General features: G+C 44.9%; 1 protein-coding gene across 9 annotated transcripts in view; it reads right to left on the reverse strand.

Moving 5' to 3' along the window:
* Positions 1-331: 331 nt before the first annotated feature.
* The window catches only part of ABAT (4-aminobutyrate aminotransferase), a 104176-nt gene continuing 86089 nt past the window's right edge, over positions 332-18418 (reverse strand). For 7 of the 9 annotated variants that reach the window (XM_085890956.1, XM_085890952.1, XM_085890953.1 and 4 more), the window contains 8 exons: positions 18347-18410; positions 13920-14068; positions 12876-13013; positions 12522-12689; positions 12238-12384; positions 8140-8251; positions 4275-4407; positions 332-615 (listed from right to left, as the gene is read on the reverse strand). In XM_085890956.1, the coding sequence (XP_085747082.1) occupies positions 4286-4407; positions 8140-8251; positions 12238-12384; positions 12522-12689; positions 12876-13013; positions 13920-14068; positions 18347-18410 (900 nt within the window). In that variant the 3' untranslated portion in view covers positions 332-615; positions 4275-4285. Of the gene's footprint in view, positions 616-4274; positions 4408-8139; positions 8266-12237; positions 12385-12521; positions 12690-12875; positions 13014-13919; positions 14069-18346; positions 18411-18418 lie in introns of those variants that run through there. The other 2 variants (XM_085890957.1, XR_015060718.1) reach the window with 2 other exon arrangements.

Consider the following 18418-nt stretch of genomic DNA (forward strand, 5'->3'; position numbering starts at 1 on the left):
GTGTATCGTGTAGCGCCGCCTCTATAGGTGGAGGAGGGTATTACAAGTCTTCACCATTTACAGTACAGTATTCCTGTCCCCACGTTTTCCAGTGCAGTGAGGTGTTTTGAATTATAAACAGAAGGAATGTTTTTTGTTTTTTTTATGCACATAACCTGGATATATATATATTTTTTTGCCAACACAAACCTATCAGTTGCCTATACACCACCCAAATAAAAGGTGTGCGTCAGAAGAATGTATTGCATGCTTGGAACAAGATCGCCCGTAGGGCGGGTACTCTGCTCGTCTCAAATAAAACATGGTTTTACTTTTTAAATTTTAAACAAAGTTGAAGCTTGGTACATGGATGTTTATTAAAATTCACATGGATACATAGCGGTTGCCTTACAAACGGAACAGCATCAACTACATGAAGTAATGTCAACAGATCATAAAGAGCCACAGGAGATTAGATCACTCAAAAACTAGGTTCTTAAACTTGAACCTAAAATGACTCGTAGGGAGTGTGAGAGAAGTGCAGCAGTCGAGGACCAATCAATCAATCACAAAGCACAATGGTACCAATGCCATCTGAGCCAGACAAATACGCTTCGATGGATGATGCTGCCATGACTGCAACAAGACGATGTGATGCACTGAACAGCACAGTCATAATCTTGTCAAAAAGCATTTGCACAATGTTACAAATACAGTTTATGATTCGGGGTTTCGCTGTTAGTACACACCATTTAGTTGTTGGCGTAACACACCATTTCTGGTAATAATGGGGAAGAGCTAATGATCTAATTTGCTTAAATGCATATGAAGTACAAAGGTACACGCACACGGTGCTCATCTGTATACGGTAACAAGTTATGTTACCGTCACGGCCAAGTCATACCAATAGGTCATCGTTTAGTTCAAGATCTCCATTAACCTGGTGGTACTGTATGTGTGCTGGTTAAAAAGTGAAAATGCAGTTTCATCGGCTGAACAACTTCAAGCCTGGCCTCATTTGGAACGAATCAAAAATGAAGAATTTTAGCTGAAATCTTATATTATCAACTTAATCGTTGACAACGCATATTACATATACAATTATATGATAAACATGTTATTTTAAATGGGTCAGTGTAGATGCCTGGAGGTGTTGATCCAGCCCTTCATTCGCTTCCATCGAGGGGGAATGAAAAGGTGTTTCCTCTCAGGTAGCTGTTTATCCAAAAGGTTTTCCCCTCAGGTACGTTATGGAGGGGAGAGATTATCAAGGAGATGTTGAGGGCTAGGTATGTGCAACCTGGCAAAGAAGCAGAAGGTTTGGAGGAGGAGTGGAAGTACGGAGAGGCATTTAGGGGGAAAGGTTTTTTGTGAAAGGACGTCAGGAAAGGGTGCATCGTTGAGGGATAGAAACCAGGTATGGTGGACAGAGGAAGTAGTGAAGGCAGTTGGCAAAAATAAGGAATTTTGAAAGAGGATAGAGAATATCAAGGATAGAGGGAAGCAGCCGGATGCAGGGTTTGCTGCACCTGAATGGGCAGAAGAGGAAAGCAGCAAAGAGAGCTGTGGATAAGGTGAGGAAAATATGGAAGAGGAGGTGTACAACAAGTTGGAAGAGGATGGTGGGTGGAAGATGACATATAAATCGGCCAGTGACAGGGATTAGGATGGTAAGGCCATGAAAGGGGGGAGGGGGGCGGTGATTAATGATGGTGTCGGGAGGCCAGTGACAGAGGGGGCTGGAATTGAAGGTGTGGGAAGGATATTTCAAAGAGCTGTTGAAGCGGTGAGGAAGCAACGGCGAACTGGAGCTACCGTGTTATGTAAAGGGGAAAGTGGAGATCACAGAGGAGGAAGTGTGGACAGCATTAAAAAGGATGAAGAATGGAAGAGCACCAGGCATTGATGAGGTGTGTCCAGAGATGATAATTGCAGTGGAAGAAGTTGGGGAAAGAGGCTGGTGAATGTACGTATGAAAGAGGGTTCAATTCCGGAGGAGTGGAGGACAGGGTTAATTGTGCCGATATGGAAGGGGAAGGGCGATGTTCAAGATCTGTGAAAGTACAGGGGCACGACGCTCCTCGGCCATGTAATGAAAGTGCTGGACAGGATTCTGGATTGGAGGATAAGGAGGGTGGAGATGGAGATGGAGATCGGAGAAGAGCAGCTGGGCTTTAGAAAGGGTAGTGGGATGACGGATGGGAGGTTCACGCTGAGACAGCTGGTGGAGAAGAGGTTGGAGGTGCAAGGTGAGATGGCATTAGGATTTGTGGACCTGGAGAAGGCCGACGCCACTGTCCCGAGAGAGATGGTGATGGCGACACTGAGATAGATGGGAGTGCCGGAAGCAGAAGTTAGATTGATGGAAGGGATGTACAAGAGAACGAAGGGAAGAGTTTTGATAGATCCTGGGATGTCTGAGGAGTTCAGCATGAACATCAGTTTGAGGCAGGGAAGCGATCTCAACCCACTAATGCTTATCACGGTGATGGAGCTAGTATGGGGAGGATGCTGCATGCAGACAATCTGGCTGTTGTGGTGGAGAGTGGGCAGGAGATGCACGAGGTACTGGGGGAGACTGGTCAGGTCAGGTACTTGAGCATGCGCCGAAGCAGCGCGTCGCTGCATCCACTTTCTGTCAGTGCTCCAGGGGCCTCCGTCTGGCCATCCCCCAGGCAGATGCCTGCCCCATCCCCATCTCCTTGAGATGCTGATCAACATGCTGCAACCATGAAGCATGCAGTCATCCTGTTGGCCTTCTCCACTCATGAGGCTCCCTTGCTGAGAGAATCTGGTGAGCAGGATCAGTGTCAGGAAAACGAGCCACATGTCCATACAGCTACAGCTGATGCTCACAGACTATCCAGGTAACAAATCTCATTTGAGTCTCTCGCAGCAACCACTGATTGGATAAAAAGTCAAACCAGCGATAGCCAAGGATTGTCTGAAAAGACCTGGTACCGAAGGAGTTAAGTCTATGTCTCAGATCCTTTGTCAAGGTCCAAGTCTCACATCCATACAGCAAGACTGGAAGTACCAAGGACGTGAAGACTCGGACTTTCGTTCTGCATCAGTATTGACAGCGCCACACCCCGTGATCCAGTGAATCCATGACCCAGACGTCTATTGACCTTTGGCTCTTTGTGTTTCAGTGTGTTTTGCAGAGTGAAGTGTTTTACCGTGGCCAGAGTGCAAATCCTGCCACCAACCTCCTCGGAAAGGTTACCCCTGCAGAAGGACGACCACAGACGCAGTTTGGAGGGGAGTGGAAGGAGGCATGGGCTGAAGATGAGTATGAGGAAGACTAAGGCGATGTGGGTCAGGCAGCAGAGAAAATAAATGAATATCAGGTTAGAGGGGTGGGAGAGCAAGCAGGGAAATAGGTTTGAGTATCTGGGAGGAACAGTGACCAGGTATGGTAAGTCTGAGGCAGAGGTGTGGAGGAGGATTCAGATGGGTGTGGATGCGTGGAGGGTGGTGGTGGGTGTAATGGCAGACAGAAAGATAACAGCAAATTGAAAGGGAAGGTTCTGACGTCGTGTGTAAGGCCGGCCTACCTTTACAGTCTGGAGATGGTGGCACTGACAGACACAACAGAGGCTACAGGTATGTGAGAACAACTGGGTCAGGAGGATTGCAGGAGTGAAAAGGGCGGATAGAAGGAGGATGGATGAACTGAGGGAGAAGATTGGTGTTTAGACGAGTTTTATGGGGAGATTGGTAAAATGCCGACTGAGATGGGCTGGACACTCGGTGCGGATGGGGGAAGAGAGAATGACAAAGAGAGTGGATAGATTGAGGGAGCAAAGTAGGAGGAAAAGAGTAGATTGCAGTTGAGATGGGACGAGTGTGTGAGGAGGTATATCCGTAAGGTAGGGGTAGTTGGAGAGTGGAGAGAGTTGGCTGAGGACAGAGGGAGGTGGAGGAGTATCATGGTCAAGGCAGGGCAGAAGCTTGGTGCCATCAGACCTCACCCCTTCAAAAGGGAAGAGGAAGAGGAGGAGAAGATGTGGATGTTGTTAATCCTTTTCTGTGTTGTTTCCGGTCAATGATGCATGATTTCCCCAGTGGTTGGTGGGTTTCCTGATGCCATTGGAGTGGAAGTCATGATTTTGGTTGTGAAAATGTTTTTAAAAGCTCAGAGAAAAATACATTTTGACTCCTTTTTGCAGATGTCTCAGCACAACTTCCAAAAAGGAATGTAGTATTTTCAATCAAGTCAAGTGCAGGGTTAGAATCTAGACATTAATGTTAATGGTTTCCGGATGTTTTGCCTCAAAGGGAAGGCTGCTCACAGTTAAGTCGGTCACTTGCACTCTGCCAGCGCAGAGTCGAAAATCTCCAGGAAGACGTTTGCATGCTGCTCTGTGAAGATGAGTGCTGGGCGAAAACGAATTGAGAGTTCCCCACAGCCACCCAACAGCACACCTACACATCATCATCATCATCAACACACACACACACACACACTTATCAAAAATTGACCAACGAAATGCAGATGTTTCCATATAGATTAACACCAAAGAGAACAAACTTTTTATTATCCAATCTGTGCAAGTTTGTGATTCACTGGATCACTTAATCTTTAAAAACACTTGGGTGCTGTACAAAGTTAACTTTTCTCAAAACAGCTGTGGAGTTATTGTGTTAGGGATGGGAAAATTTATTAGATAATACCATGCATTTTATACTTATTTACTACGTTGGAAGCACCCCTCCCTCTGGGAGCAGTTGGAGGGGGAGGATGGTGGGGCAAATCTATTTTGCGCCATATCTAGTAATACCCCCTCTCTCCAGCAGGTGTCAGGAAACCACTTGCACTGTGCCACGCTTAAAAGTCGAAATCTTTAATTGTCTCCCCACCCTCGCAGGCATGGGGGAGGGAGAAATATTTTGTGCCCATGATCTGACCCTGGGTACCTCGAGCACGTCTGCAAAATTTGGTAGAGATTGGCCCAGCCGTTTGATTCTACAAATATCAGATGACACACACACACACACACACACACACACACACACACACACACACACACACACACACACACACACACACACACACACACACACACACACACACACACACACACAATTTTATTTGTTATAGATAGTTGGATACTGCCACAGATTTCTACCTACTTCTTTCCCTTTTTATTTGCTCTGATTGAAATAATGAGGGGAAATATTAATTTTGGCAGTTCTGCCATCCTCACTTTTTGAAGCTATCAATGGGACTGATACAAATAATTACCATACATCTTGCTCTTCACAAGCACTCTGGCCTTGACCAATTCCTCACCTCATCCTCATTTGTTCACAAAGGCCTCTGATATCTTGCCAAACATTTCAACTGCACCATTTGTCTTGCCAAATCAAATAATATTATGTGGGTCGTTCAAATTTTATCTCCCAAACATGAGATCAGAGCGCTCTCCCTCGACATATCGTGAGCTTTCAATACGGTCTGGCATCCTGCCCTGCTCACCAAACTCTCTTCTTATGGTATCCAAGGCAATCTCCTCTCATGGATCGCAGACTTCCTCTCCTGTCGCAGTCAACGTGTGGCTCTCAATGGAATTCTCTCATCTCCTCTTCCCATCCAGGCTGGAGTTCTACTCAAGGCAGTGTTCTTGGCCCTGTGCTTTTTCTGGTTTTCATCAATGATCTCTCAGATTCCCTGGAAAATACTCTTTATCTCTTTGCTGATGACTCCACCCTCTGCCATGACTCCATCACTCATCCCTCTGATCAGCAAGCAGCAGCCTTTACACTCTCTGCAGACCTGGATAAAAGCACAAGTTGGTCAAACACTTGGAACATGTTTTTCAATCCTGACAAATCCCACACTCTCACCATGTCTCTCCGAAAGGACCGTCTGGAACCCCCCAATCTACTTTCTCAACAATCTCATTTAAGAAGTCCTTTCATTCAGGCTTTTGGGTCTCACTATCTGCCACGATCTTTTCTGTGAAAGCCACAACTCCAAGCTGGCCTCCAAAGCTAGTCACTGACGCGGCATCCGACATCATGCAAAGTCCTTCTTTGGCACACCTGAGCTTCTAACCACTTACCAAGCTTTCATGCAAAGTCTGATGGAGTACTGCTCCCCCTTTGGGGTAGTGTTCCTGCCTCACCTAGCTCGATTTCACACTGCGGAAACCAAGGCTTTTAGGATCATTGATATCTCCCGCAATGAAACAATCTTTGGGTCTCTCACCGGAGGCACGTCGGTGGTCTTTCTGTCTTTTATCATCTCCTCTCCGGCCTTGCTCCCCTGCTCTGTCTGTGATCTGTCCCCCCTATATTTCCTCAGGGCGCTCAAGATCCACCAAAATCCCACTTCTGGTAATACAGACAAAATCAAGAATAATTGCTCACCTTCACTCTTTCATTCTTCCTTTTTCCCCACCTCTGGAACAAACTCCCACACTCTCTTCAATCCCAGTCCTCCCTCCAGGTCTTCAAAACAGCTGTTCACCACCATCTCGTAACTTCCCCCATTCAAAATCTCAATCTTTACTACCCGTTAATCCACCCCAAACTCACCTCCTTCAAAAACCCTGTTTTCCTTCCTGAAAGTCCCTGTAGTAGCATCTTGTTTACCCCGTGTTCCCCGCCCCATCCCTCTCCCTTCCACAAATCTCCTATTGTCTCTGTTTCCCCACTATTTGTGCTTCCCTCTCCCGCCCCTCTTGTATGTTTCTGTATATTAGCTCTTTCATGAGCCTCGACATGGCATTCAAAATGTAAATATGCCAAACCCATCCGCGTCCACTTTGTGCTCAAACTAAACTTGACGAAAACGACAGTTAAAACAATTGTACATTTTATCACCTCCGCCACCGAACGTGAAGGAGGTTACGTTTTCACCCCTTTCTGTCCTGTCTGTTTGTGTACAGGATATCTCAAACTGTTGTAGATGGATCCATACGAAATTTTGTGGACAGGTTCGGTGTGTGACAAGGACGAACTGATTAGATTTTGGTGAAGATCCAGATTCAGATCTGGAAACGAGAATTATTTAATTTTTAAAGTGATTCTTCACCATTGAGAGATAAGGCCAAGTACGATATAGTACTGTGTAGCATGATGTTTCAAAAATGTATTGGGCCCGATATGTTCTCGTGGATCAGGCATTGTGTGGTGGAGGTATGCACTCTACCGAGTACCCTTCTCGTGAACTTGTGTTTTCCATCTTCTAAAAGTAAAGGTTTGTTGAATATTTGATGACAAAAGCTCAAATGGTAAAAAAGTTACAGCTCAGACAGATACACAGACACACATAAGTGATTGTAGAACCCTGTCTTCTGCTGCGTGGGGGACGGGCTAAAAAGCGGGGCGTCTCGTGCATTATGCGCTCGCTACGGTGGGGTGAGGTAATAAGGGCAAATCTATAGTCAAGATGACTTTGCCCTTTCACATTTTGACCTATTTAAAAAAAAAATAATTCTCCAAATTCTCAAAATAATGATTTGATGAAAATTTAATGACAAAAGCTCAAATGGTTTAAAAAAAAAAGTTATGGCTTGGACAGACCACAGGAGCGATCGCAAAACTCCGTCTCCTGCTGCGTGTGATGACGTGCTAATTAATCAACAGGCCAGGTTGAGGTGCAGGTTCATCTGTCCATCCATGGGGACCATACTCTGTGCAGAGTGTTGGTGCTGCCTAAGCAGTCTCCTTGGCTATTGGGCACAATCCTGGATGGGTCGCCACTCCGACACAGGATACCAGCAAGCTGGCACTCATTTTGCCGACCTCGGAAGGATGACAGGCAGAGTCAACCCCACCTGATATTAATTCAACAGCCAAATGGAATTTGAACTCAGGATCCTCGGATCGCAAGTTCACCGCCCTAACCATTAAGCCAACAGCAGGCATGAGGTGCAGGTGCTAGCACCCCATGTAGGATTCAGAGCTGTCTTGATTACATACTCAAATGCAAACCATTTTATTACATTCACAAAGGCAGACTTCACCCCCTCCCCAATATGCCACTCCCCTTACACACATATCCTCTCCAACCACCTTTCCCTTGTCTGTCCAGATTCCACTACCCTACTTTATTTCTCTTATCCTCATCTCTTTTCGAAAATTTTAATCTCCTACTCCTGCGCTTCTCCAGGCATGCATAAGTAGCCCCATACGCAGTTTTCCACATACCCTTGTTGAGGCATGATGCGAGCAAGTTTTCACGAGTCTCCTCATCACGTACGGTCACAGCGCAAAAGGTGCCCTGGCCACGTGCCTCACTCAACAAGTTTGGGTACTGTTCCTGCATCATAAAATCTGGGAGTATCAAACCACAATCGACAGGAAGGCTCAAGCAGAGAAAATGTAGTTGAACATTTCAGGCCGAATTTACGAAAGGCCTTTAGGTGAACGAACGTCTTTCTCTCACACCTTATGGCTTAAAAGGTGACGAAACATCATTGTGCGCGCACAGTGACTCACCCGTCTAGATAGCAATTTACAAAGGGAGATAAACAGCTGCTTAGTTGTGCACACATAGGTTATGATTTTATGCCTTTTAAACATTTATTTTGTTCAGTGTACCATATAAAAGGTTACTGAACCAATTCACCGAAATGACTCCGTATTGGCCATGCGTGCGTCAATTTTTTGTGTGAAAATAAGAAAAAGCAGCTCGCATAGGAAGATATTTCCAAAAGACCCAAGCAGCCCATTTCCCAGAGCGCCCCAATTCTTCTGCCAGGGACCTCCGAGAACTCTGGAGGAGGATGAAGACAAAGTCAAAGGCACTGGCTCATGAGAAGAAACTTGCGTCTATCCTCGAAGATTGTCAATGCACGTCGGTGAACTGCCCTATTCCTATCCTCTTATGCTTCCTCAAGCTAATTCAAGCACTCCAAACGCATCCATATTCACCATCCCATGGAAACTACCAATTATAAGCCACTAGCAGTAAAGTCCGGCGTTGCTCGGGATTTCTTGCAAATTTCCTGAATAGCTGCTGAAAGCCACAATAAGCGTAGCTTCACCACTAAACAGTTAAACGCTTACTACTTCATAATTGACTGCCCTAAACCGCGTGAAGACTCTTCGATCCAGACCTGTATGCTACCGTAGAAAACGTAGAGTGAAATGATGCTTTGACAGGCGGATAAAAGGGGGAAGTAACACGCAAAAGATGAGTTAGGTTTTCAGAACGTTTAAGGACTATTTCACCTCGGCCGCAGCCTATAGTTATCGTGGCTTCAATGAGACGTGGTGTTAATGCCTTGATGACGAAGCGTGTCCCATTACACTGCTTTGGAGGAACCAAATTGCGGAGCAGCATAATAGGAGCACCAACTTTGAGCTTCAAGGTGTGGGGGGGGGGAGGTCAATCCGAGAGGCTCGAGCGAATTTAACAGCTCAATAGGATAGTTTGCTGCATCTTCTGGATCAATAGTCCTGTCAATAGACTTGTAAACGTAGGCCTCTCCAGGAATGAGCTGGTGTAGCTGATCGTTTACGTTGTTCACAACGCTATTTTTTGGGGCCAGAATGGCCCTCTGACTTAGCCACTCCATGTCCGAATATTTAAGGTGAAGTTGCGGGAAAACTGAATCCATAAGATCGGAAGTAGTAGCAGTAGCAACAACGCTGCAAAGGGAGTCTAATGAAACGAAGCCGCGGTCGTCGTTTGGTATCGTGCCGTCGCCAAGCGTAAGGAGAGCCTATGCGAAAGACGCAGACGCGCCGTCTCCACGCAGGTGAGCTCACATGTTAGTGCTGAGACGTAGAGTCCTAACCTTGGGCCAAAGCGTGGATGCGGATATTGCAGGGCGTCATATGACCGGTGCGTTTCATTGATTCGTTGAAGACGGCTATCGCGACTGTGCAAAACAATGTCCCGCTTTTTACGCTGGTCCCCATGGAGGAGTATGGCGACCTCGTTATATGAAGAGGCATTGTATCGGCGGGCGTGCTCCCCCGCAGGCCTCTTATCCGCGTCAATGACAATGGAAAAAGTAGGGGATGGGGCTGACTCTAAGGCGCACTTAAAACTCCGAACGTAATTATTTTTCTCATGCAGCATGCATTGCAAGCTAAGCAGCACATCCCTGTCTAAGGTGTCATGTTCTTCGTCGTCCTCAGGTGGAGGGAAAATATCAATTGTGCATCGGCCTGTTTGTTGTAGTCAGCAATGAAGTAAATCTGCAAAAACGAAGGTTTACAGTTTTGCGAAGGGAGCAATGACCTGATTAGATGGTAAACCTGACCCTGAATTTGAACGTAGGTATCCAACCCCCTTCCCTAACAGCATGCGCCCCCGAAAGAGGTCATTTGGAAGGCACTGTTATATTTCCTGATGAGCTTAAGGAAACTATCTGAAGTCAATGAAGACTCTGCAAGCAGGTCCCTTAAAGGCTGTGGCGGTTCCTCAAGTGGAGGAAGACTGACCTTACTGTTGGAGCAGCACATCCCTGGCGACTCCCCACCCCACTTAAGGGCACGACAAAATTGGCAGGTGAAGCGCATCTCACCAATTTGTATGTCACCACGCATGGAATAGTTAACTTCGGCCTCGTACTGAAAAGCTTTTCGAAACCAAAACTGTTTGTTTGGGCACATGACGCCACGGATGTTGTCCCGCCGTTGACTATTACCGTCTAACCTTGCGCGTCGCTCTTGTGGAGTCTCAGTAGACCTAGAAAGGGCTGTTCCAAAAGCGTTCCTGGAACGACGAACCGCCTGCTGTTCATCGCCCTCCGAAGCCCTGGAAGCAGCTGTTGCAGCAGCGTTCCTGGAAAGCCGAACCGCCCGCCTTCATCGCCCTCCGAAGCCCTGATTTCCACTGCGCACAGGGCATTCTGTGAAAGTCGGGCGGTAGTTTCGTCGAGCGACTCGTTTGCCCTAGAAACCCTTCGAGTCATGGCTAACGCTGTCCAACGCCCAAGACAAACCCTCTTTTTAGGCGGCATTATCGAAAAAGGTAAACCGAGATTGAAAACAACTACGGTTTTTGGAACAAAAAAATTGTAGGGTAGAGTACGACTTAGATGGGTAAATTTGTAATTTGGGGTTTATATCGAAAAAACAATATGTAAAAAAGGGGGAGTGGTTAAACGCAAAAGTAATAACTCACGGATAGGAAGTATAATGTTAGTGTAACCGAACGGCGTTTGAAAATCAGCCAAGCTCAGGATTGTTCCTCCGAACGTTTAAGAAACGACGTCAGAACGGGAAACAGCAGAAGCACAATCACAGGAAAAAAAGGATAATCGGTAGTCCACAGCACTAAAGATGCGACCGGACAATAGCGGAATAGGAGAAAATGTGACACGTTTTTCCTCGGCATAGCCCGACCAATGACAAATGAGTTGCATCCCAAAGCACATGTGAGTGGTCGGTGCAAAAGTAAAGCTAAGGGCAATGACCTTGAGCAACCAATAGGACACGCGCAATGAGGTCATGCACAAAAAGCTTGCACGCGTGCACGGCGTGAACTGCATGCACTGGATCGATTTCGTCATCTTAACGTTAATTAGCGTTAATTAACTGCATGCACGGGATCGATTTCGTCATCTTAACGTTAACACCTTAAATTTCTCGCATGAACCAAAAGCACAATACACAAATGCAGTGTATGCAGCAGAAAAGGTAGGGAGGGTGAGCAATTAAAAAGAAATTGCGTTTAAGCTTATTTGGGGAGTCGAGTGGGAAGTGCAAGAATGAAATTAATTATCGATTTGTTCTGCAATCAGGGATTTTTTGGCAGTGGCGTAGCGGAGGTAAACGGCGCCCAGGGCAAAGTGGAAAATTGCGTCCCCCGTAGGCCTTAAACTTGAGTGGATTTGAATGGAAAATCCCATAAGGGATATCGATTTATCGATTTTTTCGAATATCGGAAGTGTTATGGAAAAAAATTTATAGCCCATGACCTAAGTTGGACCAAAAGCCATAATCGTACCGAATTTGAATGGAATCGGTTGGAGTTTGTGGAAATGCATAACGACCATAAACACACACACATCCTCAGTTTTATAGATATAGATAGATAGAGATACAATGCTTGCTTCAAGGCTTTAAACATGCCCTCAGTGACGTGTGGAAGTTTATTAGGCATTTAAACGCTTGTGATTAGGTTTTGATCACGCATTAGATAATCACTCTTCAGCAATTGGCGATTAACTTTGAATGAGTGATCATCACACGATAGAGATTCTACACACGTCTAACTCTTAAACACCTTTCGTAAATTCGGCCCATGAAGTTAAATTGAAATTTCCTATCTTGGAGAGCCACACTCACTTGCAGCTGTGTGAGGCCTTTAAGCAGCACCACCCCAGCACGCCGCGTACCATCCAGCAGGTGCTTTTCACGAATTACACGCAACACCGCATGGAGCAGAAGCACTTTTGGGGGGTCTCCCATCCATGTGTTGAAGATACGATACGCCTGCAAAAACACAGCACAAGCCCTCAGGGCCATAAACCCTCAGCCACTCTGTGATGGCGCACAATGACCAGAGATATGATCTGTGACCTCGATGTTGAGCACCGATGTGTGTGAGAGTCCTGCACGTCATGGCTCACAGCATCTGGCCGGAACTCATTGTGAAAGAAGAATCCTCCGGTGAGCATTCTTTTGCTGAATGTGACCACGTCTGGTGGGGAATCGAGATTCCAATATTCATGAGCCCAGAAAGGTCCTGTAGCACCACATCCGGTCTGTACTTCATCGCAGATGAATGCACAGCCATGCTGAAGTTGGGAAGTAGTTGTGAGATGTCAGTTAAGAAAGGCTGTGACACTTTTGATATGAGCTTACGATATGCTCTTGACGAATGGTTTGCTTGAATACAAATCCTTCATGCTAAACAGAACATGCAAAAATGGTGTCAAAAACAATTGGGCAGCCCTGCAATGCCACTAGCTCGAGCATCATACCTTAGTTGCGAGACCACGTAAACGCCGAAAGAAGTCTGGAGAGGCATGGTTATCTCCCCCTTCTGCCTGGATCGGCTCGACTACAATGCCTGCCACCGGGCGCCCACGACGAGAGTATGCTTCAATCTGCTCCTCAACCTGACACCACACAAGGAAACCGCATTGATGTAGAAGATTAAGGTATATATTGCTATGGTAATAAAGAGAGTAATTCTCATTTAACATTACAAAAATAACCTGTCCAGAAGGATAAATCAAATTCCCAGCCTTCCTTCCCAAAAGTTCCCCATCGTGTAAGGTCCTGAAAGTCCCTGTAATGTCCATCTTGTATACCCTGTGTTCCCCACCCCATCCCTCTCCCTTCCACAGATCTCCTAATGTCTCTGTTCCCCACTGTTTTATCCTCCCCTCTCCCGCCCCCATTGTTGTGCGTTGTGTGTTAGCATCTTACGAGCCTTGAGAATGTATACAAAAAAGAAATTATAATAATAATCACCCTCGGTATCACAAACAGATAAAAAGGCCTTTTATTATTATTTCTTACCGGTTCTGTGCAAACTACTGACAGTAACTACTGACGGTAAATGGTACAATTGAAGAAACAAAAAAAATTCATGAGGTAATGTGCAATCGAATACTGCACAACCTCTTCCTCCCTATTTGTCCTTTTTATGTTATAAAATAAATTAGTATAAAAGTATATTAAGTCATGCTACAGCAATGGAGATGGAAAAGGTGGAGGAGGTGGTCAGGAAAGCAAATAAATGAATACATTTGAAGGGAAGGGAAATTGTTTTGGGGGAAGGGGACAATAGAAAAGTTCGAGAAAATTAGTAGGAAGGAAGAAGGATCAAAAACTTTTCCACATGTCATATGCAGATAATCCCCAAGAGTCAAGAAGTGTGAAATTATCTTCTTTTAAAAAAACATAAAACATGGAAAATGATTTTCCAGAAATAATGTATTTCAGTTTAATGTTTTGCAATTAGCAAATTTAATAAAATAAAATAAAAATTCATTTGGAAGAAATAAATAGAATCTCACCTGCTCTAGGCATCGCGACTCCTCATGTGCGTTCTCGGCCGGATACTCGTTGAGCGGATAGCGGAGATGGGGAAATGGTGCGATGGGCCAGTCAAATGCGGGCACGTCCACTTTGTGGATGGCTTTGGAGTGTGTACATGACAGGCAGCCTGATGTAGAAATGAGTGTTACAATGCCAGAACGCATATTACGATCGTCACAAATGGCATATGCACGCTAAAACAGCGTCTTCAACATGAAACTTAGGGGGGAGAGGGAGAATTATCAACACGTTATTGTGCCAAATTTGCAAGCTCAGTGAAAAAAAAGCAGCTTCTTCGTTGAGATTCATTCACAAGATGCTTTTTTTATACAAGGACTAAGGCTCGTAATGGATCTCTCACACACCCACACACACACATTCCGAAAATTTCATGTAATTTTAAAGATTGCTGTAAATGATGTTAATTTCACATCCTATAATCAACTTCATTGAAATTGTAAACCTCAAAACATATAGTAGGGTTCCCACAAAAGGGTCCCGTGACCATTCTGTCCGAACCAAGGTTTGAAGGTTGATTTTACATAGTTGGATGGTGCTGAATAAAATGAGCTGCGGTGAAACTTGCAAAAATGTCGGCCAACTCAGCTAGACGTCAAAATTGAAGATGGCCGCCACACGCCTTCCGGTAAATTTTTAAAAATGGCACATATTTGCTTCTATACATCAGATTTTCGTGATCTTTTCATCTAAATACATGTTTTGTGGTCAAGGATTTAATTTAATGACATTGCTGTCACGACATGTATTTTCTTTAGTCATAAAAATCTATATTAACACTTTTTGGAGGCAAAAGTAAAGATGGCCAACAGGTAACTTGCAGAAAAATCCTAAAATGGCACATTATCACTTCTCAGTGTCATGTATTCGTAAATGATGAGTGTAAATTTATGCAATCTGGTCAACATTGCATTTCATGTGTTAAGCAATATTTATAGTGGTGGATGTTTTCATAAATGTCTATGTTATAAAGTATATTCCAGGATGACTGCAACCATATAGAGAATGCTAAACATGAAAACTTCTTCAGATATGCAACAATTTGACATCTTTAGCCCAGCGGTGGCGTGGCCTTGATTGATTTGGAACCAATAAAAGCAATGGTGTGTGTGTGTGTGCATGTCAGTGTGTGTGTGTGTGTGTAAACATGAGAGGGCTTATTCATCATCTTCTTCAGTCACTGACTTCCTCTTTGTCACTAATCTCTTCGTGTTCAATTGACGTCTGCTGATGCTCAACCAAGGCATTCAGGCTTCTTGGACGTGCATCCTGGATGTACCTTACTGGCACATATCTGCCTTCCCTCAGTGTCCATCCATGGTTTGTGGGTTCAGGTGGGGCATTTGGCTTGTCACAATTCAGCAATCAGGTGAAGGTAAACTTGATAATTCACTCTCGTCATATGCAAGGTAAAGGAGTCAAGGTCAGGTGGGATACGTGACGTGGACTTACTTTTCATCTGGCCCCATTTCATTGCTCTTGCTTCACCCAGTGTCTGGCTGACCTTGTCACTGTACATATAGCAGATGGTGAAAATGGCAACTTGGTTAAGCACCTCCTGTGTCACAGGAAGTGCTTTCCCAACTCCCCTCAACAGACTGCGCATCTCCTGCGTTTTAGTGTCTTTGTCATGCACAGTCTTCTTTCCATGTCTGAAAAATCCAGATGTTGTGTCAAATCCGGTGTGATTATGCAGTGGAATCAAAATGTCAGCTCTGTCCTGTGAACATTGTTCTCTGCAGTCGATAATGTCTTTCTTCCGCTTGATAGCAACGACAAGCGTGGTGTTGGCTCTGCGGCTCGGGTACCTCACTTCGGATCCTAGGGTTCTGAGTTTGAGCCCCATTAGCTGCTGAACTAACAGGTGGGGTTGACTCAGCCTGTCATCATTCCGAGGTCAGCGAAATGAATACCAGTGTACTGGTAGAGGGGGTACAGCATCAGCAGCACAACTGTGCTTCCAAGAAATGATAGCTGCCCAGCAGCTAAGCTGCCATACACAAGAACAGATAGCAAGGATGCCCTCTGTTTTATGTGAAACATAAAAAAGAAAGTACAACTACATCAGTGTCCTCAGCAATCAAAATTTTCAATTCCTTCTCTTGTGTAAAAGTTCCAACAATTTTGTCTGATTGAATAAACAAAGCCAAAACATGGATGTTTCTTTGCAAGCTTGTTGAATTCATCTTTGAGAAATTCCTGCAGTCTTTGTTTGTTTGCTTTATTACAGAAGAGATTGTGAAAATCCTTAGAGGCTGAAAGCTTCTCTGATGTCTTCATATACACATTTTTGGACCCATCCCTACATGATGGGTTTGTTTCACGTCGCTCATGGCTCACTAGCTTTGATTGTGATTTCTACATCATCAGGGTTATTCGTGAACACAATTTGGCTTGTGTGTGTGTGTGTGTGTGTGTGTGTGTGTGTGCGTGTGCGTGTGCGTGTGCGTGTGCGTGTGCGTGTGCGTGTGCGTGTGCGTGTGTGTGTATGCCTCGCAAGAATAATAGAGAATAATTTCTTTGCATAATCACCCCATGTGAAGGTTGTCCCGTCTGATTTCTCACGATCTTCTGCAGATGGAGAAGCCAGTCGTCACAGGAAACCCATATCAACTAATGCAATGTACCTATCAGGAACTGGATCAATGGGCTGTATGTGTAGTTTCTCGACTAATTTTGATTTCTGGACTTTCTTCATGGTGCCATTAATGTTGAACAGTGGCAGGCACTCGTCTGTCACACGGTATTCCATCACCTGTGCAAGAGTAACTTTCTCTTCAGCTGTCTGTACAAGCCAGATTTGTGATACCAACGCTTGGTTGTCCATGGCATCTGTCTTTGGCTTGCTGAAACTACACCATGAATTTTTGTGGATTGTAGCATCGAAGGGTGTATTCTCTGAAAACATGTGATCATCGAAGAACTGTTTCACTTTTCTTTCACCGTCTTCATGGGCACTTTCAAAGTCACGAACAAGTTCATTAGGAGTAACTCCAGATTCCAGAGATCTCAGTTTTGGCTTCTCCAGATCAAACGGATCACAGTCAAACTCTGCGATGCAACTATCAACGGATCAAAGGTCCTGGACAGCTTGCTTGTCAATCTTGAGATGACTAGGGGTATTCTCACTGAGTCTGCGATGACCGATTCAGCTGTGTCAAAGCATGTCGAGCCATTCTTACCTTGTTCACCGAGTTCATTTCCTTGTGGTAGTCAACAACATCTTCTCATTCCACAGAAGTTTCAGCCAGCCAGCCTTCATCTTGGAACGTTTTTCCTGCCCTGTGAGATGCTCTTTCATGTATTTTCATGACTAACCAAATAAATATAGTGACTTGTAATGTCATTAAATGAAATCCTTGACCTCAAAAACATGTATTTAGACAAAAAGATCATGAAAATCAGATATGTAGAAGCAAAGATGTGCCATTTTTTAATTTACGGGAAGTCATGTGGTGGCCATCTTCAATTTTGACGTCTAGCCGAGTTAGCCCACATTTTTGCGAGTTTTACCGCAGCTCATTTTATTCAGCACCCTCCAATTATGTAAAATCAACTTTCAAACCTTTGGTCGGACAAAACGGTCACGGGACGCTATTGTAGGAACCCTACTCATAGTTCCTATAAGAATCTCACAAAGATCCAAAAAACCATCCCTGGGAACATTACCACAAACAAATTACAGTTGGAGGCTGTCTGAGGCTCAGTGACGATCCTGAAAGGAGCCCTCGGAACAAAACTCTGAGAGCGACACAACTTCACAACTTAGGCCGTGAATTGCAATCCTTCACTGAAACGAAGGTGGATACTTCGAGTCCTGGGAGGACTCTGTTCAACCTTCTGAAACCTGAATTATGGAGATAACAATCAACGACACACACACACACGCACGCACGCACAATCATTCAACACAGCCACTGAGGGAAGTGCCGCACTTCCTGCAATTCTCTGGGTACCAGCAATGTCACAATAATGGCGTCGCTTTTCTCACTGCACACAACGGGAAATTTACTCCGGAGGAATCTCCTCCTTCCCATGGATGCCAACAGATGGAGAATGTCTGAGCTCTTATCCTTTTAAATGCTGAGCATCAAGCAAGGAAGCAGCACGTACCATTTTTAAAAGCCTTTGGCTTAACTCGGCTGGGGTTTGAACCGCCGACCTCACAGACTCAGAGTGGACACTCCAATCATTATACCACTGGGTCTGGTTAATTCTCAGTTAATTCCCATGTTATATTTGTCAATTTGCAGGTTTTTATGGTGAAGAGGAAAAAGGGTTTTGGTGTCGGTAACGTCCATATAAAATGGTGAGTAGATAAAGCTTGTTATCAATTGTTGGTGTAAATGAACAACAGTTGCAGTTAAGAGGTAACCAAGATCCTCACCTAGGGTGCGTCCATGAAATCCTCCCATGAAAGACAAGATAGAGAGATCAGGAGAACCAGGCATCTGCACAC

Source organism: Eptatretus burgeri, chromosome 8 (genome assembly GCF_056783735.1).
Source record: "Eptatretus burgeri isolate ZD-2024b chromosome 8, Ebu_testis_v1, whole genome shotgun sequence".
NCBI lineage: Eukaryota > Metazoa > Chordata > Myxini > Myxiniformes > Myxinidae > Eptatretus > Eptatretus burgeri.